The 21371-nt window shown below is 45.7% G+C and overlaps 1 protein-coding gene across 6 annotated transcripts in view; it reads right to left on the bottom strand.

The window, feature by feature from the left end:
- Positions 1–21371, bottom strand: part of KDM6B (lysine demethylase 6B) — a 169075-nt gene that overhangs the window by 28093 nt on the left and 119611 nt on the right. For 4 of the 6 annotated variants that reach the window (XM_077470690.1, XM_077470689.1, XM_077470688.1 and 1 more), the window contains 9 exons: positions 11930–12003; positions 7547–7667; positions 7198–7296; positions 6806–7019; positions 4645–4737; positions 4407–4553; positions 3875–4012; positions 3551–3775; positions 834–3427 (listed from right to left, as the gene is read on the bottom strand). In XM_077470690.1, the coding sequence (XP_077326816.1) occupies positions 834–3427; positions 3551–3775; positions 3875–4012; positions 4407–4553; positions 4645–4737; positions 6806–7019; positions 7198–7296; positions 7547–7662 (3626 nt within the window). In that variant the 5' untranslated portion in view covers positions 7663–7667; positions 11930–12003. Of the gene's footprint in view, positions 1–833; positions 3428–3550; positions 3776–3874; positions 4013–4406; positions 4554–4644; positions 4738–6805; positions 7020–7197; positions 7297–7546; positions 7668–11929; positions 12004–16053; positions 16178–21371 lie in introns of those variants that run through there. The other 2 variants (XM_077470692.1, XM_077470693.1) reach the window with 2 other exon arrangements.

Raw genomic sequence — 21371 nt, 5'->3', positions numbered from 1 at the left:
TGACCCTCTTGTTGATGTAAGGAGTCAAACACAAAAGTCCAAATGTGATCTCAATCACTGTGAACCAATATTACCGATAGGATTTATGATTGCACATATTTATGTTTTTATGTGGATCTGATTACAGGGCAGTTGGGGATTTTTTTTTGTGTTTTAGTTGTTTTTACACAGTATAACAGCAGCAACCCGAATTTCATTTTATCCCCCCCCCATCACTGTTTTTCTTAGTTACGATTTCACATTACCATTTTCATAGCATGGGTTATTCTTCCTTTATATACATTATAAAATGGTATAACCAAAGTAGTAAAGGGTTAGAACCCCTTGGCTTTCTCCCTGCTGGGCAGCAGTGATGAGCTCTTGCATGCTTTGTCTAGGATCCGAACTCAAACATGCAAGCCTGCCAGGATGTGGTCACCTGTATGGGCCAATCAGCTGCAGCCAGTTCATTCCCCCGGCCTGCTGCAGCACATGTACAAGGAATGTTCACAGGTGACCGTTTCCTGGCAGGCTTGCACATGTGGGTTTGGGTCCTAGTCAGGCCAGAAAAAGAGGTTTCCACTTTCTTCCTGTTGTGTCTACAGAACAAGAAGTGAGGGGAATCATGACAGAAAAAAAAAAAAAAACACAACCTGAAAGAAGTATTCCTTATTTTATCCAACATGAACATTTTGACTTGGAATATACTTTAAAAACTGAAAAGCGATAGGCCGCCTTTAAACTGTGTCAGCGTTTTTTTTGTTTGTTTTTTTTTGAGAACAGCCAGTTGGTTCACTACAATCAAGCCATTTAGTATACCTCCTTTCAAAATCACAGAATAACTCAAAACTTACTTAGTAGCTTTGATAATCTCTGCAGCCGTATGGTTGACGGTCAGATCGCTGGCCTGCAGCCTCTTCTCTTCCACCTCTGACGCAATAAAAGTTTCCCGATCTCCGCTCTCTACCTTGATCAGACGAATCTTCAGCTCCTTGGGTGGGCCCTCCATGAAAGGTCTCATCTTCAACAAATCTGAAGACGCTGTACCGTGAGAAGCAGAGGTTGGTGCAGATGCTGGGGCCGCAGGTGAGGAAGTCTGGTGGTGGTCTTCTACTCCCCGTCTCCCACCCTCCGATTTCCTCCTGTCTCCACCTGACCCTTGTTTTGAAGATTTGGGGGTGTCCCTGCACTGACTCTGGAGATCCAGGTTACCCAAGATCTGCCGATCCTTGTCCTTACGAGACCTGTCTTTAGCACGTCTGCTTCTGTCCCTCTTAGTCTTGCGATGCCTCCTATCTCTTCTCCTACCCTCATCCTTGCTCCGAGTCGGTGCGACAAGGGACAGTGTTAGTCTCTCTTGTGGCTTCTCCACCTCGGTTGCCTTTGTGCTCTCCGCTTCTGGCTCTGCCACGTCCATGGGCAACTCTTCTGGGGACTGGATGTTTTTGTTTTCCACTGGGGAGTTGAGAGTTTCAGGAGAACTACTCTCCTGAGCCTGCAGCATCTGCTCTTCTGGAGGTTTCTCTGGTGACTTTTGCTCTGCACTTAGGACAGATCGCTCAACAGCCATTTCATTCTTGGTTATCACTCCTGTAGTAGCCCCTTCTGATGTAGTTGCACTGTCAGCGCCAACTGATGCAGTTGGAACAATTTCTGTTTTAGTGGCAGTACTCTTTTTATCAAATATTTTGACAGACTTTTTCAGCATCCCCTCAACTGTCTCTTTGTGGCTTGCTGCTCTTTCAGTCCTATCAGCATCCCTTGGGGTCTGTGGCTTAGACTCATCCCTTGCTTTTTTTGCCATTGTCCAGTGTGGCTCGGGACTGGTTTCCACTTTCTTTTCTGGTTCAACCTCTACCCAGGAGGTTTCTGTTTTTTTCCCACTACTGGCCTCTACCACTACTAGCTTATCAGAACCCCAAATATTTTCAGGTTTAGCTTTAGAATCAGTGTCCTGTTTTTCTGCAACCCAGGGTTTCTCAAGTTTCTTCTCAACAATAACATTGGGTCTTTGGGCCACTTTCTCTTCCTTCTCAGACTGGCTACAACTGGACCCTTTTGTGCCTTCCACCAACGTCTCACAAGCTCGTGCTATGTCCTCCAAAATGTCTGTCTCTGTGCGGACTCCGGTTCTTGCTCCTACCCCTTGTCCCAACGTCTCTGAGGTAGGGGCTGCTCTGGTCTTAGATTCCCAGGCCCGATGTGAGGTAGATTGCGCAGTGTATGGGTCAACATTACGCTTGGCTGCCATAGTAGCACCAGTGAAATAGCCTGGGCCTCCAGTCTTGAGGCTGTGCCCACCACGGTAGGCATATTTCTGTCCCTCCAAAACACTAGCCAGCGATTTTAGCACACTGCTGCCCCCATGCTGAGCCGGTTTGGACTCGTTAGCAGCTTCTTGACCCAGTATTGCTTTTTTAGGGCCATAATAGCCAGATCTGGCTTCTGAGGTTTTTCCACCAGAAGCAGAATTGGTCAAAATGTTTGACTGAGGTGCACTTTTAGGTTGGGTTGTTGCTCTGGCCTCTGCTGGTGGGCAGGTGGAAGAAGCTGCAGGAATAAAGCCCCCTCTTCGTGAGCTCCCTTCCTCCTTTTCAATGGACTCGTCTAACATTTTCATAATGTCCTCCAACCCATCGGGCAAAATTTTTGCAAACTCAGTGGCTTCCTCAAAGGGCTCTGCTAACTGCCCTGCTGGAAAGTCAAAGAGCTGATTGCACCCAGCAGGCTCATCCTTCTCGTCCTCACGTCCTTTCCTCTCTGATAAAGTTGGAATTGGGCTCAAAGACTCCGGAGTTGGGTTTGAAGCGGGCGCTGTTGGTGAAGCAGCTAAGCCCAGCACCTGAAGGTTTCCTGAGGTATCTTTGTGGTAGGTGGTTGAAGAGGAACTGAATGAGGCATTGTCCTCTTGAGCTGGTGACCTCTTTCCACCTGAATAGCTGCCCTCGGACTTGGAGAGTCCATGGCTTAAATGCTTGCCGTCTATGTCCATCTCTGGGGTCTGAGGGCTTTTGCAAATGTCTTGTCCCACATCCTCTTCTTTCTTTGGGGCAAATAACCCAGACTCATCCATTTTTTGCAGGCTCTTGAGAACATGATCCAAGTTTGAATCCTGGTAGGCCTCAGACCTTGGCCTGACATTGCTGGTGGTGACGCCCTGAGTTCGGTGGTCGAAGACACCGCTTCCCACTGGGTTATCGCAGGATGGATAGTAGGTCTCCTGTTTGCCAGTCCCATGGGCTTCCCCATATAGAATGTCCTCCAAATCATCTCCACTCTTTATCTCTTCTTTGACTGGAGCTGGCAGCCAGCTCTGCTGGAGCGAAGAGGCTGAAGAGGGTTGAGCTTGGAGGGGTGGTGGGCAAATTAGTTTTGGAGGTTCCGGCTCTTCTGCTGGAGGACAGACTCTGGCTGTGTTGTCCACAGGACTAGGAAAGCGATCAGAAGGCTGAAAAAAATAAAATGCAAAGAAAATTTAAAATTTAAACCCACAAAATGGTGTCACCTAATCTCAGTGACAGCCAACACTGCAGATGTGGGGAGAGTAGGAGATCAACTGAAAAACACTTACAGGGGATATATCAGTCCTAGAGGTCTTATGTGGTGGGATGCGGGGTCTTCTCTGGTCATAAGGCACGTGGAGAGGAGGTGGCGCTGGAATGACCTCCGCAGGTGACCTCTGACACCGAGCCTCACTAAGGTCACTTGGAGGACGGGGCTGCTGGTGTAGTGGGGGTGGTGGACGTGTGGGGCAGTATGAGGAGTAAGAGGGAACATGGGGTGGAGGTCGGGAATCCTATGGAAGAGATAAAGGGTAATAATTTAAGAGACCAGGACTACTTAATAAAAGAATGTAAGTGTAGTTTGCTTGGAACCTCCGCATCCACTTTCTTACCTGCCTTTCCCTACGCTCCCCCCAGGGCTCATGATTTATTGGGTTCCAGACGTTGGGCTTTGTGGTTGGCTGATGGTAAGGATTTCCAGAACCCCCTGAAGACGGAGGGGAATGCATGCCAGGGTTGCCCCTTCTTTGCTAAAAGGCAAAAGAATGAATATCATTATCTGGTTTCTTAACACCTAGTCTCTTATATTTGCCAAGTATTTTTATTTTTTTTTTACTGGCTGACCCAAGACTATTTAGTCAGTCTGCTGCCCAGTTGCTTGATCTATGGTTGATGATACCATGTTACCAATACCACCCTTCAGGCAGAAGTTTTGAAGACCAAATAAAGGTGCCACCTTCTCCTCACCAAATTTGAAGGGACCCAACTGTCCCAGCCTGATGTCCCCACACGTGCCAGAAGCAAGCAATCTTCTATGAAAAGGACACATCTAACTTAAATCAATATAAAAAGTTTGCCCAGCCAGAAAGAAAAAAAGATTTACCATCAGGTCATAGAGTGCACACATAGTAGAAAATGGTTTACCTGTTCAGGACTTCCACTCCTCCTCCGTTTCATTGGCTGCTCATCTCCTCCGTGCGGATTATGGGGGGGTGACTGGAGTGAATCAGAGGAGGGAGGCGGTCGCTTCAATTGTGGAGGTCCACGCTTGCCTCCAAAATGCCTCTTTTGCTGGAAATATATAGGGCGTTATCTCAAAGAGTACACACACACACACACACACACACACACACCCCACCCTATGTTCAAAGGGATGGCTCACCTCGTGCTGCATAAGGTCCCACACTTGCTGTAAGCGCGGCAGGGTTTTGGGTCGGTGGTGTGGGGGTGCTGCGTGGACATTCCACAGGTGTGTCTAGGAAAAGCAGGAGATCGTTACGTTATGAAAAAATGTGAAATAGGACTCAGAAAACGAACGGAACAAAAATGTGGTACTTGAAGACAAAAAGAGGACACTTCAGTGCTGTCGCACTTTAAAATGACAATTGCGCGGTTGATGCAACACTGTACCCAAACTAAAAAAAAAAAAAATATAACATGATAAAATGTTAAACAGATAGAGCTTTCTTTTGGAGGTATTTAAATCACCACTGGGGCTTTTTAATATAGATTTAGCTAATCAATGATGGGAGAATAGTGCGAGAAATGTAATTGAAAAAGAAATGCGCATGTGCAAGAAAAGAAAAAAAAGAAAAGAAAAAAAGAAGATTCCCAGCCACGAAAATGTATTTCTGTAACATGAGGTGCAATTGAAGGCTTGGCTGGTCAACTTTCAAAGTTAATGGTGGCACTATCGGATCACGAAAAAAAAAAAAACCCAACACACCACACAAAATTTCTGAATTTCAAAAGATGCTTTTGAAATTCGACCATTTATGGCCCTGCCTTAGTTTGTGTAAAATTTTCAAATAAGTAATTTTTCTTCTGCACAGATGGTCACTGATGAGGCTACACAGATGGGCACTGATGAGGCTGCACAGATGGGCACTGATGAGGCTGCACAGATGGGCACTGATGAGGCTGCACAGATGAATTGGTGCCCTGATTATCAGTGTAAATGTACAGTGTCACGGGAAAGCCAGTTATTGGCTTTTTCCTCAAACAGTGACAGCGCTGAGGAAAGAAAATACCAATAACTGCCATTTGTTTACATGTGATCAGCTGTGGTTGGATGCAGCTGATCACATATTAAAGAGACAATGTTATTCGCTCTTTATTCCGAGGGACACAGCTCACCCCTGGGTGCGTGCGTGCATGCATGGCAAGAATGGGAGGACTTCACATGATGTCCTCCCAGAACAAGAGCAGCCCCGCCCAGTCATCATACAATAGGCCAGGCGGGAACCAGTTACTAAAGCTACACTCTAGGGCAGTGATGGCAAACCTTGGCACCCCAGATGTTTTGGAAATACATTTCCCAAGATGCTCATGTACTCTGCAGTGCAGTTGAGATTCATGGGAAATGTAGTTCCAAAACATCTGGGGTGTCAAGGTCATCACTGCTCTAGTGAAACCATTAAACACTGATGAAATAGACACTGTATTAGGAACATGTTTACCCTCCAAAGGATTTTAAATTTTCTGCGGTCTGAACAAGATGCCCCTGGCAGACAGCATAGCTAGCTCCTGGGTCTCTAATACATTTACCTGCTGACTAGACAGAAGGTGAAGCAGCATAGTGGGGTTCTTTATCTCTCATCAACACAACTAGAGCTAGCACATGTGCACCGCTGCAGAGCCTGATTTGCTCCAACTGCAGGTGCAAATCTGTGAGCTACTGCCACTAATCCAAGAGTATGACCAAAGACTTGTGATCCTGCTCAGACTCTTTACACCGTTTCTCCATACCACTGCACCTTTCTGGGGCTATTGTTCCTACGTCCAAGAAATTCAAGGACCCCCAGAAAGTAAGGTTGATCATAGACAACAATGTGGGGGAGATGCTTGGCAGCAGCACAGCTTGTCCCTTTACCAGACAACCTAATCCTGTTGCTTTGAACAAAGTCCCTACTCCACCTTTCCCATAGGCTATTGCACAGTCTGAACAAGGGCTTATTGACAGACGCATGACAGAGATGGGAGATTTACAAGAGCTGCTGAAAAATGTCACAGTGTGATTGATGGGAGAGAGGAGACTGACGAAATGCTTCCTCCTGACTGCAGCAGACTGATGACATCTCAGTCTAGTGCAAAGTGTCACTTTCAGATGATAAAACGTGAAGCTTTTCTGAAAAGTGGTACAGTTACTGAATATTGCAAGGTCTCAGGAATTTGTTCATGCAAACTTGTAAAATTACCAACAGGTCCACTTTAATCATGGGTTTAGGACAATGATTGTTGGACATATTGAGCTCCAAAGTGGCACACCGAAAGAACAACAGGGCAAGGATCTGCCTCTGCTGCTGATCCACAGTTCTGCTCACCTGCTGGAGCCGGGAGATGTGAGTGTTGAGCTCATAACCACCATGGTAGCGCGCGGCGGCCTGGTAGCAGCGTACAGCATCCTCCCATTCTTGCTCCGACTCGTAGATCTGACCCAGCTGCTCCCATATCTGCGGCTGCTGCTCGTCACGCAGGAGGCTTTGCACGCATGAATGAACCCGCTCCAGCTTTCCATAGCGATGACCGGGTGGAGAGCTACAAAAAGGTGCAAAGACAAAGACAACACAAGAATTTAGCATACGGCCAATGAGACTGCCCACCCAAGACAACTTTTACAGCAATAAGAGTTTCCCTTTAGAGTTCCAACAACAAGCGGTCCGTTAGCGTACTATTCACATAACCCCCAATGTGAAGCCCTCACACAGACACTTACCCGATAGGGTAATAAGGTTTGCTTGGGTGACCAATGTTTGTCACATGACTAGACGGTAAGTGAGGGGGCAGCTGAGGCTGGTTAAGGTTTGAAGAGCATCTGAGAGAAAAAGAGGAAAAAGCAGGGGGAAGCGTTGACACAGCGGTACAGGTACAACACAAGCTTCATCGTACCCCCCCCCCCCCATCAGGAGGCATACGGGAAGCTGAACAGATAAAAAAAAACCGTGAAGGGCGTTCTTGTTCGCATCCACTAAACCCACGTACACAAACCATATCAATAGTCCTCATACAAAGGGAAATGCTGCGATCTAGGTAAAGCTGCTGCGGTCTGGGCCGCGAGGTCTCACCTTCCGGAAGGTGCCCATGCTCTGGGATGCGGTGGAGAGTTCCAGGCTGGGTTGATTCCACCGATGAAGGGGTCGCGGGGAAAGCGGGATCCAAACTGATCCTGTGAGCGATACATCCAGACTGCAAAAAATCAAAATGTAGAAAAGAAATACAAGTTATTATGAAGCCAAAGCTTGGCAAAATACCAGGCACCAGGGTGCCAAAGTGTCCAACAGGAAGTTCGATTTTTAATTAAATTTTTTTTAACCCCATTATCATCGGGAACATTCCCTTACTTCTTTTCAGCCAAATGGATCAATTTTAAACAAACCATGCAATTTTTTTCACCGGTTGATCATTTTGGAAAATAGGGCGCATAACCCCTATCCCCCTAACCCCACTAGTAATGTCCACCCTGAACTCTCACCCTTGTTAGGGCTCATTTAAACTTGCTTCGACCTCACACATTAAATCACCTACCGCTCCATCATGCTTTTTTGATGCGTTTTTGAAGCTTTAATAAAGCTTAGCAAATATCCTGTAGGTGTGTGTTGATTTTCTATTTGTTTTAAATGGGCCCAGTAGTACCCCCACTCAGCAGATCCCCCCACTCAGTAGTAACCCCCAGCTCTGCTGATTCTCTGCTCCTCGCTCACCTCCCGCTACATTGCTCCCACGCACCACATGTGCCATTGTTAGCTTCTCCTGCTCTGGTCGCCCAGCCCTCTCTCTCTGGTCCCTGCTCCCCTTCCGCTATATTGTTCTAATGTTGCACACCGTGTGCGCCACCTACCAGTTCCTCCTCTCCGTTTCAGGCACTCGCTCACCTTCCTGCTTTTACTGCTTCCTCACCTTTTCACTGCCCACCAGATGTGACGTCTGCACCAGATACTTCCAGAATATACACACACACACCCGGAAGAAACTGCTGAGGATGTCTTTAAAGTACGCTTATTGGTTTCCCAAGGCTTTCCCTTCACTTACTGTCCCCCCAGTGACCCTTCAGGACCCTGCAGGTTTCAGCGACATGACATAAGGGTCAGAGGAAAAGTACCAGCGCATTGGACACAGCATCTGACCCTTCTAGAAGTGTTAAAAAAAATGAAGAGGCTTCCCAAGGCTGTAGTGCTGGTATGAAGGATAGAAAGGGAAAAACAGGCTGCTAGAGAGGAGAGCTTATGCTATCCTTTGGAAGGAACCAAAGTGGTTGTAAAGGCTGCATTCTATGCAGGAAAAAAAAAAACCCACACAGTCTTTGTGCTGCTCCCCCTCCCCCCCCCCCCCCCAACACTCACCAAGCCGCAGCCATATGTGTTTTACGGACGCATAGAGCAGGGCTTGGAAGCGAACACACGCCAGGGCTCCCATAGCAAGCCATTTGCTAATGGGTTGCACTGGTTAAAAGGGGGGAGGGGGGGAGAGTACTGGTGGGGGACCCAAAAAGAGGAGGATCGGGGCCACTCTGTGTAAAACCACTATACAGAGCAGGCAAGTATGACATCTATATCATTTTTTTTTTTTAAATATAAACAAGCCAGGCCCCAAACTATTTCCCTTTGAAAGGCTCTGCATCTGCTGCAACTGTATTAGCATTAGTTGCATACAGTAAGCGTCGGTTGTGGTCCAGCAGACAGGAAATTGCCCGTACCGCTGCCAGAACACAACGCTGCTTACTGCATGCAGCTGCTGCTAATGCTACTACAGTGTGTTACAGTGCACACAGCTGGTGCATTGTTCAGTAAAAGGAAATAGTTAAATTTCAGTCCAGCATTGCCCGACAAACGATAGTCATAGCAAAGCTGGAATTCTACTTTACGTGCCAGCATTTGCATGCAAAACAGCAGCACTCATAATATGCCAAAACCCTATTAACATAAACCAAAACATACAAAGTGCCTTATTGTGCACGACATATTATATACACGTAATTTCCAAAAGAACAGGCTTGCCTAAAAGTGGAACTGGAATTTGGCATAAGCAGTCCAATATTCACCCCTTAAAAGCCGACTTTGAATGAAAATGTGAAGTCTACCTTTTGTAGCCCCCAATCAGAAATGGTAAAAAAATAAATAAAAAAATTATATATTATATATACAGTGCCTTGCGAAAGTATTCGGCCCCCTTGAACTTTTCAACCTTTTGCCACATTTCAGGCTTCAAACATAAAGATATAAAATTTTAATTTTTTGTGAAGAATCACCAACAAGTGGGACACAATTGTGAAGTGGAACGAAATCTATTGGATAATTTGAACTTTTTTAGCAAATAAAAAACTGAAAAAGTGGTGCGTGCAAAATTATTCGGCCCCTTTACTTTCAATGCAGCAAACTCACTCCAGAAGTTCAGCGAGGATCTCTGAATGATCCAATGTTGTCCTAAATGACTGATGGTGATAAATAGAATCCACCTGTGTGTAATCAAGTCTCTGTATAAATGCACCTACTCTGTGATAGTCTCAGGGTTCTATTCAAAGCGCAGAGAACATCATGAAGACCAAGGAACACACCAGGCAGGTCCGTAATACTGTTGTGGAGAAGTTTAAAGCCAGATTTGGATACAAAAAGATTTCCCAAGCTTTAAACATCCCAAGGAGCACTGTGCAAGCGATCATTTTGAAATGGGAGTATCAGACCACTGCAAATCTACCAAGACCTGGGCATCCCTCTAAACTTTCAGCTCAGACAAGGAGAAGACTGATCAGAGATGCAGCCAAGAGGCCCATGATCACTCTGGATGAACTGCAGAGAACTACAGCTGAGGTGGGAGAGTCTGTCCATAGGACAACAATCAGTCGTACACTGCACAAATCTGGCCTTTATGGAAGAGTGGCAAGAAGAAAGCCATTTCTCAAAGATGTCCATAAAAAGTCTCGTCTAAAGTTTGCCACAAGCCACCTGGGAGACACACCAAACATGTGGAAGAAGGTGCTCTGGTCAGATGAAACCAAAATCAAACTTTTTGCCCATAATGTAAAACGATATGTTTGGCGTAAAAGCAACACAGCTCATTACCCTCAACACACCATCCCCACTGTCAAACATGGTGGTGGCAGCATCATGGTTTGGGCCTGCTTTTCTTCAGCAGGGACAGGGAAGATGGTTAAAATTGAGGGGGAAGATGGATGCAGCCAAATACAGGACCATTCTGGATGAAAACCTGTTGGGAGTCTGCAAAAGACCTGAAACTGGGACGGAGATTTATCTTCCAACAAGACAATGATCCCAAACATACAGAATGGCCAAGTCAAAGTCCAGACCTGAATCCAATCGAGAATCTGTGGAAAGAGCTGAAAACTGCTGTTCACAAAGGCTCTCCATCCAACCTCACTGAGCTCGAGCTGTTTTGCAAGGAAGAATGGGCAAGAATTTCAGTCTCTCGATGTGCAAAACTGATAGAGACATACCCCAAGCGACTTGCAGCTGTAATCGTAGCAAAAGGTGGCTCTACAAAGTATTAAACGCAAGGGGGTCGAATAATTTTGCACACCCCACTTTTCATTTTTTTTATTAGTTAAAAAAAGTTTCAAAAATCCAATAGATTTCGTTCCACTTCACAATTGTGTCCCACTTGTTGGTGATTCTTCACAAAAAAAATTAAAATTTTATATCTTTATGTTTGAAGCCTGAAATGTGGCAAAAGGTTGAAAAGTTCAAGGGGGCCGAATACTTTCGCAAGGATATAGATATATATATATATATATATATATATATATATATATATATACATACACACACACACACAGTGGTGTGAAAAAGTGTTTGCCCCCTTCCTCATTTCCTGTTCCTTTGCATGTTTGTTACACTTAAGTGTTTCGGAACATCAAACCAATGAATATATATTCTACACCATGTTTTATGGTAAACTCATGTGGATGAGGGCAACTCCACTGGGCCGCCTTCTGATCCTGCGAAAGCTGAGGAACCCAAATTTCACAAAAGGCCCCCCCTGCACAAAGCTGAAGGATCTACTTGATATGTACAGTTTGGCTTCTTAGATTTATCTGGATCCTGTGGTGATGCCACCCTCAGCTACAGGAAGCCAGTGTAAGCGAGGGTGTAAAAGGGGCCAAAAATAAATAAATAATATAATTATATATTCTAATTGTTATTTCTTTACCATGGGAGGGTACAAAAGAACCAGACCTTCTGTTTCCATGCAAGATCTGCTTTAGCCCACAGGAACACATGCCTTGGATCAGATGTTCCTGGGATGGCCAGCTCTGTGGCCTGAGCATAGCTCCATGCAGAATCTTATATCACCAATCAGCCGGTGTTGCAGCGGAGATCAAGGGAACCTCTGCTTTGGTTTTATTAATGACACAAGCAATCTAAGGGAAAGCATTTGGAGGTGCTGCAAGCCAAACTTCACTTCTACTGCATACACCTTTATGGATGAAAAAGTACCGTTTCAATTCACAAATTCTCACAGATGCAGAGACAGGAGGGGAAGCATGATGTCCTCAAATCACACAGCGAGTCTGCAAGACACAAGACAAAGAACGGAATTAGAAAATATGCCAAGCTAATACAAAAAAATAAATAAATAATAATAAAATAAAAAAACACCACAACACAACAGTTTAGAGCAGCCATTCTCAACCAAGGTTCCTCCAGAGCTTACTAGGGATTCCTTGAGCTGTGGCTGATGGAGCTCCTGTTTTTGATGGTGCTTGCCTAGTTCCAGGACCAACACCGCTTGGAAAAGCCAACAGCATTATACCAACGATCTTCTTAGCAGTCTTTAAACATGGCTTAATTCTGACCACCACTGTATGGGTTGCATTCTGCCTACTGACCATCAATGTAATCGCAATGGCCATTTTTCCCCAGGTAATTGGTTTTCGCAAGGGTCCCCCAAAAGCCTGCCAATTTTAGGGGTTCCTCTGGGATTGTAAGGCTGGTTTAGAGGCAAAATGTAGTCTTATAGCTACCATGTAATGTCTACAAATAAAAAATAAAATAAAAAAAGAGCCACTAGAGGGCACCACCAGAACGAAACTTTTTTTGGGTGAAACAGAAAAGCGTTATTTTTTTATTTTTATTTTATAGAGCACGTGTGCTTATGATTTTTTTCTTTTAATTGTGACTGTGTTCAAAGGATCATCTAAAAGAGCCTCAAAGTGGAGTAGGTTAAAAATAATAAATAAATATATATATATTTCAGGAAAGGAGAAGGGAGCTGTAGGTCTTCCCGTCACAGACAGAAGGGGGCTACGAGTGTTCTCCGCCTCCAGGGTGATACAGACAGAAGGGGGGCTATGAGTCTGTCCTCCTCCTGCAGGGTGATACAGACAGAAGGGGGGCTATGAGTCTGTTCTCCTCCTGCAGGATGATACAGACAGAAGGGAGCTATGAGTCTGTCCTCCTCCTGCAGGGTGATACAGACAGAAGGGAGCTATGAGTCTGTCCTCCTCCTGCAGGGTGATACAGACAGAAGGGGGCTATGAGTCTGTCCTCCTCCTGCAGGGTGATACAGACAGAAGGGGGCTATGAGTCAGGGTGTAGTTCTATACACATTGTCCGTAGTGCTGTACACGGAAGACATGGCAGTCTGTCTGCGGAGTTGATGACATGTTCTCATGGCCCACACATACAAGCTGAGTCAGATCCCCCTTGCAGCCTTACATAGAGAAAAGTGTTACTCAGCAGACCACATAGTCACACACCCCCTATGTGTCACCCCACCACTCAAACACTACACACCCGGCCACGTGTGACTGATTTAACCCCTGTGTGTGAGAGATTTCACAGTAGACGGGAAGGAGAGAAGAGTGTGGGAGGGGGAGGAGGACAGTGACGGGAAGGAGCGATAGGAAGAGAATGAGACAATTATTACATCCCTATTTAGAATGTCACCGTCTGACTGACGCTCTTCCACCCCCGCGTCTCCAAGCCAGAGGCCGGGAAAAAAAAATATCTACACACTGTGTACAGACACCGCTACACCGTGACCTGTATACACACTGTACAGACACCGCTACACCGTGACCTGTATACACACTGTGTACAGACACCGCTACACCGTGACCTGTATACACACTGTGTACAGACACCGCTACACCGTGACCTGTATACACACTGTGTACAGACACCGCTACACCGTGACCTGTATACACACAGTGTACAGACACCGCTACACCGTGACCTGTATACACACAGTGTACAGACACCGCTACACCGTGACCTGTATACACACAGTGTACAGACACCGCTACACCGTGACCTGTATACACACAGTGTACAGACACCGCTACACCGTGACCTGTATACACACAGTGTACAGACACCGCTACACCGTGACCTGTATACACACAGTGTACAGACACCGCTACACCGTGACCTGTATACACACAGTGTACAGACACCGCTACACCGTGACCTGTATACACACAGTGTACAGACACCGCTACACCGTGACCTGTATACACACAGTCCAGACACCGCTACACCGTGACCTGTATACACACAGTGTACAGACACCGCTACACCGTGACCTGTATACACACAGTCCAGACACCGCTACACCGTGACCTGTATACACACAGTCCAGACACCGCTACACCGTGACCTGTATACACACAGTCCAGACACCGCTACACCGTGACCTGTATACACACAGTCCAGACACCGCTACACCGTGACCTGTATACTCTGAACAAACACCGCTACACCATGACATGTATACACACACAGCTACACCGTGACCTGTATACAAACAGTACAGACACGGTGACCTGTATACACACAGTACAGACACCACTACACCGTGACCTGTATATATATATATATATACACACACACACACACACACACACACTTCAGACAGTACTACACCGTGACCTGTATACAAATAGTACAGTCACTACTACAACGTGACTTGTATACACACAGTACAGACACCGCTACACCATGACCTGTATACAAACACAGCCGTGTCATCTTTTAGATATTTCCCTTAACTTCCCCCAATTCTTCCCTCCACCTACACAAACACAAATACGCTGGGGCTTCCCCATTACGTCAGCGGCCGGCAGTTGAGGGGAAATTGTTAATGTGTGTATGTTGTGAATGGGAACTGGCAGGCGAGGGGTTAGGCAGAACTGTACGGGTCACATGACCAGACGACACATAAGTGCGACACTGCGAGACTTGCTCTACGCGGCGGAGAGAAAAAAAAAAGAAGAAGAAAGAAAGTACAGGAAAGTAAAAAAGGGGTGTAGAGGGAGAGAGCACAAGAGGAATGGAGAGGGAAGAGAGCGTGAGCGTGAAAGACAAAGACAGGGGAGAGACGGAGACGTACAAACACGAGAGGCACAGAAATACAGCAGGGAGACCTTGCGACAGACCAAAAAGGAAGCAAGAGAGAGCAGCATGGAGAGCGACCGACGGAAGAGCGAGTGTGTGTAAAAGACAAAAGGGGAAGAAGCCATGAGAGACCAGAAAAAAAATATACATAAAGAGTGTGACTAAAGAGGCAAGAGAAAAGGGCAGCTTAGACAGACGGTAAAGTAGGAGTATGATCGAAAAAGGAGGGGCTGAGAGAGACAGTCAGAAACAAAGGACGGCGAGAGCACAAGGCAGAAGAAGACGTAAAGTGCAGCGGGGAGACGGAGGAGGGAGCACGAGAGCTGGGGAGAGAGACAGAGCGCGAGCGAGAGAGCGCACACGACAGAAGCCGAGCAAGAGACAGGGACGAGAGATGGTGGAACACAAAGACTGACAGGAAGGAGAGCAAGGGAGAGAGTGTGAAAAAAATAAAAAAAACACGAGAGAGAAGGGGGGGGGGGAAGAAAGAAAGAGAAAGAAAGAGAGAAAGAAAGAAAGAAAAAAGAAAATACAAAGTATATATGAAAATAGGACGTATAGAATTAAAAAGATACAAAGCTACAGAGAAGGATACAAGTATAGACAGAAGGATACAAAAAAGGGAAACAAGTATAGACAGAAGGATACAAAAAAGGGAAACAAGTATAGACAGAAGGATACAAAGCTACAGAAGAATACAAGTATTAACAGAAGAAGGATACAATTATTAACAGAAGGATACAAAAAAGGGAAACAAGTATAGACAGAAGGATACAAAGCTACAGAAGAATACAAGTATTAACAGAAGGATACAAAGCTACAGGAGGAGAAGGATACAAGTATAGACAGAAGGATACAAAGCTACAAGAGAAGAAGCATAGAAAGCTACAGAAGAAGAACACAAGTATAGACAGAAGGATACAAAGCTACAGAAGAAGAACACAAGAACACAAGTATAGACAGAAGGATACAAAGCTACAGAAGAAGAACACAAGAACACAAGTATAGACAGAAGGATACAAAGCTACAGAAGAAGAACACAAGAACACAAGTATAGACAGAAGGATACAAAGCTACAGAAGACTACAAGTATAGACAGAAGTATCCAGGGAAGAAGGCTACAAAAGACAGACAGCTTAGAATACAGGGGGACCACACTTAAAGGCGAACCCCTTGTAAGCTCTTCGGTATGAACAAAAGTGAACCTTGAAGCTGTCACTCACCTCCAGGACAAAGACAGCTGCCATGGGAGGGTCCTAGGAGCCTTTCCCCTCTCCCCCTTCGCCCAACTCCACCCAGAACACTGTTAGGTGACAGAAGGCTCACCCCGAAATCAACGGCAGCAACAAAAAAAAAACCCCAAAAAACTTCACAGCGCCGAGCCCATGATGTCTCGCAGATGCCGGTTGCTCCAGTGTGTGGATCTAGCAGGCTCTCTCACACGTTCTTGTTCCACACACCCCCCCCCCCCCCCCATCAGACTCCTCCCTTTTCCTCACCTCCGTCGTCTGCGCAAAGAAGCCAAGTTTAAAGGGACATTGGTGATGTCACTACACCCCCAGAACACACCCACCTTGGGATTCCCTGACCACACACACCACGCCCACACCCAGCCTACTCTTCTCTTAAGGTGGAACGACTGGGCCTGCTGACAGTTAAGGCGGCCTGGTCTTGAAACTTATTTTTAATGCTGATCGGTAAGACTTAAAAAAATAAATAAAAATAAAATAAAAAATAAAGCATAGTAACACGAAGATGGATCCCTTAGAGCACCTTTTCTTTGCTAAAGGACTGAAACACCAGATCAGGGCCAAACAAAGTATAAAGCGGTATTACACCCAAAAATACATATTGCAGCCTAGCAATCAGAGGGGGTGTCTGCATTCATTTTTTTTTTTTACCCCTTGGCTTCTTTTCCCTCATTTTTACCATGGTGATCTGACTTATAACACACCTCCTGTATTAGAGCGCCCCCACTCTGGATGAAGGAGCTCAGCGGGCAGCAGCATTGTCCGTCTGGGGAATATTTGATGGACTAGCCAGTTTAGATACACTAACAAATTGAAGCAAAGCTTTGGCTCCCACTTTATAAGCAGTTGCAGCAAACAAATTTCAGTTTTTTCCTCCTTTTGGGGTAAAATTTTTACATGAATAAAAGCGGACTATTGTAAGCACAAATGGTTTGTCTCATCTCTGTAAATTAACACATCTATGACAAAGCTTGTTCTGTTTTTTTTTTTGTTTTTTTTTTACAAAAGACTCGCTGGCTCAATCGCCAGGTTAAAATGAAAGAAAGAAAGCAAAATGCAGCAATCACATTTAAGAATTGGTAAACTGCAATATAATAAAAGTTTACGTTTAATACTCAAAATGAACCGCTTGCTGACCAGCCGCCGCAGTTGTAGCTGCACGAATCGACGCCATGTTTCGTCGCTTTTATCTTTGGCCACTAGGGGCGCACATGCCTGGCAGTCACGCTCACCGCTGGGCTCCTGCGATCACTCGGGGCATGCAGAGAACCGGGATCTGTGTGTGTAAAACACACAGATCCTGGTTCTCTGAGAAGAGAACAGGCAGATCGTCTGTTCATATAGAGCATGAACAGCGATTCCCCTACACAGTCCCCCTTCAGTTAGAACACACTAGGGAACACATTAACCCCTTGATTGCCCCCTAGTGGCATTTTTATAGCACTGATTGCTGTAAAAATGCCAATGGTCCCACAAATTATATACATACACATACACACATACACATACACATACATATATATATAATCTTTTTTTTATAGCACAAAAAATAAAAACCGCAGAGGTGATCAAATACCACCAAAAAAATTTAATAAAAATAAAACTATTTGTGGGAAAATAAATAAATAAATGAAAATAAAAAAAAGGACGTCAAAGTTGTTTGGGTGTAACGCTGTACGAACGCGCAATTGTCTGTTAAAGTGCCGAATCGCAAAAAGTGCTCTGGTCAGGAAGGGGGTAAATCCTTCTAGGGCTGAATCAGTTAAGGTACAATTTTAGACACAGAATGGTCTGCCGTACTGCAGCACACATTAAGGCAAAGGATGGACCTTTTATATATTTATTTATGCATTTGTGTTTTTACATAAAAACACGTGTACACACTTGTTTTCATACCACAGCACAGCAGCACTCTGACCACGAGATCCCCCACTGGCTTTGCCCTCGCACGCTCAGGAACCATGTGTATAGGAGGGAGGAGTGGCAGAGTGACCTTATCAGTATACTGCTGCTCTGTCATTGTCCAATCAGCTTGGGGCCAATCCTGGCCTAGACTGCAGTGCAATCTGCAGAAAGGTCCAAGGCCTGGCTGTGCTGTCTGTGGCACAAGACTAAAAATAAAATAAATAAAATTAGAAAGTTTCTGGCTCCTTTCTTAGGTTTTTTTTTTTTTTATACCTGGAGTTCAGTTTATTTTGTCCAGCAAAAGGAAACAATGTAGAAATCCCTTTTTATATAAATACAGCCATAGCAGAGAAACCCAGACAACAAAAGTTTGTTTGAATACCTTACTAAAGAGCAAATAAACTTAGATGGAGCCCAAGGTGCTGAGGCACGCTTTATTGCTGGTGCTTAACACATGGTCTGCCATGCATTGTGCACTTTGCAGAGTTCTAGTAGGGAGGCTGAAACACTGTGTACCTGCCTCTAGGACTGAAAAACCAGAACCGATCTCTGCCCGACCATAGAGGTATGGACACAGCCCGATGACAAAGAAAGTGGTCAGCAACATCGGGGGGGGTTATTATCGCGACCACTGGCACCGATGCTGGGCATTATTACAATCTTCAGCGAATAGTCACTAACAGCAATGCTAAGAGTTTTTACGGACACTGGCACCAATGGTAGGGGTTATTATTGCAGGCACCAATGTTGGGGATTATTGTGAGCACCCCCCTAATCTACATTCAGGGCCCCAGATGCATGGATTCCAATGGGGGGGGGGGGTTTAAAGCACGTGATTAGAGCCGAAGGCTCTAATAGGCTTCAAAATAGGGTGGACTCTGGGCAGAGTACTGTGCTCCAAGCCCACCCAGTTGTGTGAGCATAACGAACGAATAGTTGCTATTCTCACACTGAGCCTCCTCCTGGGCCAATCAATCAGAGGAAGGATCGACTGTCTTTTCAGCCAATTAGACACCTAGGAGGAAACGTGCGGCGGAAGCCGCCGTGATGCAGGGGAGGAGATGCCCGCCTTTCGCAGCGCTACCCCCCACCCAGAACCTACATGGGGTAAGTGCTGGATGACTGACTGAGAGACCCATGGAGGGGTTGCGGTTGACCCGACTGGGAGTGGGGGGTGGCTTGCTGCTTTTTTTTATTACGGCCACTGGGGAGTTATTGCAGACAACAGGAACAAATATTTGAGGTATGCGGCAGTGCATTTATTTTGAATTGTCTAACTCAGTACAATGTACTTCAACGCACAAAATGTGCTACTTTTCGCATCCCTCTGGTAATGTCTGGGGCCAGCTGCCAATCAGTGTTATGTTTTATGGACTATACCAGTGAGACGTTTTGGTCAGACAGACATCCCAAGTCTCCCACGAAGTGCGGGAGTCCACCACATTTCAGCGGTGGCTCCCTGACACCAGCGCAATATACCGGTTGCATGGCTGATCCTGGGCGGGTGCACCATACCCAAGTGCTGCAGAATGGTGGGGGGCACCAAAGTAGCTGTATTGCCAAGTGGGTGGCGGCGGGAGCATGTTGGGGGCATCTGCCCCCACATGGGGAGTGGGCGGCCCTGCAGAATGCTGCGCCCGCGTGGAAGGTGAACACCAAGGACAGCTGGGAACCCAGGAGAGAAGAGAACTTCACAGCCTCCTTAACCCTCAAAGTGGTGTGCGGAAGCATCCCAGGAGTCTCAAAGCCTGGATTCAGTCTCCTCCAACCTCCTTCTCTACTACAGCATCAGCAGTGAGGCCTGGAGGACAAGCCGGAGGCGCAAGCTGCCAGGGAGCTGCTGAAAGAAGCAGCAGGAGCACCTCCCGGATCAAGAAGATACTGGGCATCATACTGACCATACATACCACCATGAAAACTAAAATCACTGGAGCGTCACCTCCCTGAAATTTGTTTTTGCAGGTTGGGATGTATGGGTTACAGCTTTTGGCTATTGGCCTCCTGCAATACCCTGGTTAGCAGACTGAAAGAGGGGTGGCCTGCACTAGAAACTATGCAGACTCTGAACACACTGATAGAATAGAATAGGAAGAGCAGAGGGTGACTTCGCATACATGTACGAAGCAGCAGCAGACTTATAAGAAATGTTACTGCTAAACTGCAATGGGAGTCAGGGATAGTTGACCAGCCAGGGGTGCCTGGACATAAGGCTGGTTGAATTACTAATCCTATACAAACAGGGGTCTCCAAACTTTCTAACCAAAGGGCCACTTTACTGTCCATCAGGCTTTACGGGGGCTGAACTGTAGCCAGTGGGAGTAGAAAATGCCTCGGCATCAGTGTCCCATCATTTGTTTTAATGGGAGGACTAAAGCCCTATTGGTGACGTCAATGAAAATAGTGCACCATTAGTGTCAGTAGGGGGAATGGCGCTCCATTGTTGGTGAAATAGTGTCCCAAGGGCCAGAAATTGGTCTTGCACTGGGGCCCTTTGCCCACTATCAGTATCTAACGAACTGCTCTGCATCCTTGTTTCAAGTCAGTGACAAACAACTGAAGCCAGTGGACTGACGAAAGAGAGCCAGGCAACCTGCAATTTCAGCAACCCTTAAGAAAGGCTTATTCTAAAGGGCAATCAGGGCAGTAGTGATAAAAGCTGGAAAATTCTGAGTAAGGATCGCTTCCTTCTTCCTTCGGGTGCTTAGCCTTGCAAGATTTCTTCACTGTACTTTTACCAAGAGATCACAAGTAAATTTCGCAATGGACCACACCAAATTACAGCCTACATTAGGATTCTTGTAATTTATGCAATTTCATTATTGAAATCTTATCACTGCTTATTGAAGACATTTGCAACCTTTGGCATGCTAACCAAAAATGGACCCTCCTGCATCCACTCTGAAGGCTCTGTCCACATCTAGGCCTTGCTAGTAACCTGCCAAAAAAGAAGCTCCGTACTTTTGATCGACGGATGTTTTGCTTCAGGCGACAGAACGCTCAGATGTGAACAGGGGCCATTGAAATTAATAGGATTGGTCTTGTTGGGCATTTTTTAGAACTGAGGCTTACAGCAGAAAAATGCCCAAAAATGCCTAGATGTGAACGGAGCCTTAAAGCCCAGTTCCCTCAGAACTGATCTCAGTAGCAGTTCAGAGTTTGGAGTCTAAACAATGCAGGTGGAGTCTAGAAATAAACACAATAGAGTTTAAGGGAGTAACCCTTTTCAGGGTAAGCTACCACGAAGCAGGTGGGAGATTCATAGAACAAAGGATTGACTACAAAAGAAGAAAAAAAAAAAAAAAAAAAAAAAAAAAAAAAAAAAAAAAAAAAACTTTCACAGGTCGGTCTGGGATGTTATAATTGCTGAAAAGCAGGATTTTCTTCTA

Source organism: Lithobates pipiens, unplaced genomic scaffold (assembly GCF_037356315.1).
Source record: "Lithobates pipiens isolate NorthernLeopardFrog02 unplaced genomic scaffold, aLitPip1_a1.2 Scaffold_8, whole genome shotgun sequence".
NCBI classification, from domain to species: domain Eukaryota; kingdom Metazoa; phylum Chordata; class Amphibia; order Anura; family Ranidae; genus Lithobates; species Lithobates pipiens.
The sequence above is the reverse complement of the archived record's forward strand: the minus strand, read 5'-3'. Positions and strand labels throughout refer to the sequence as shown.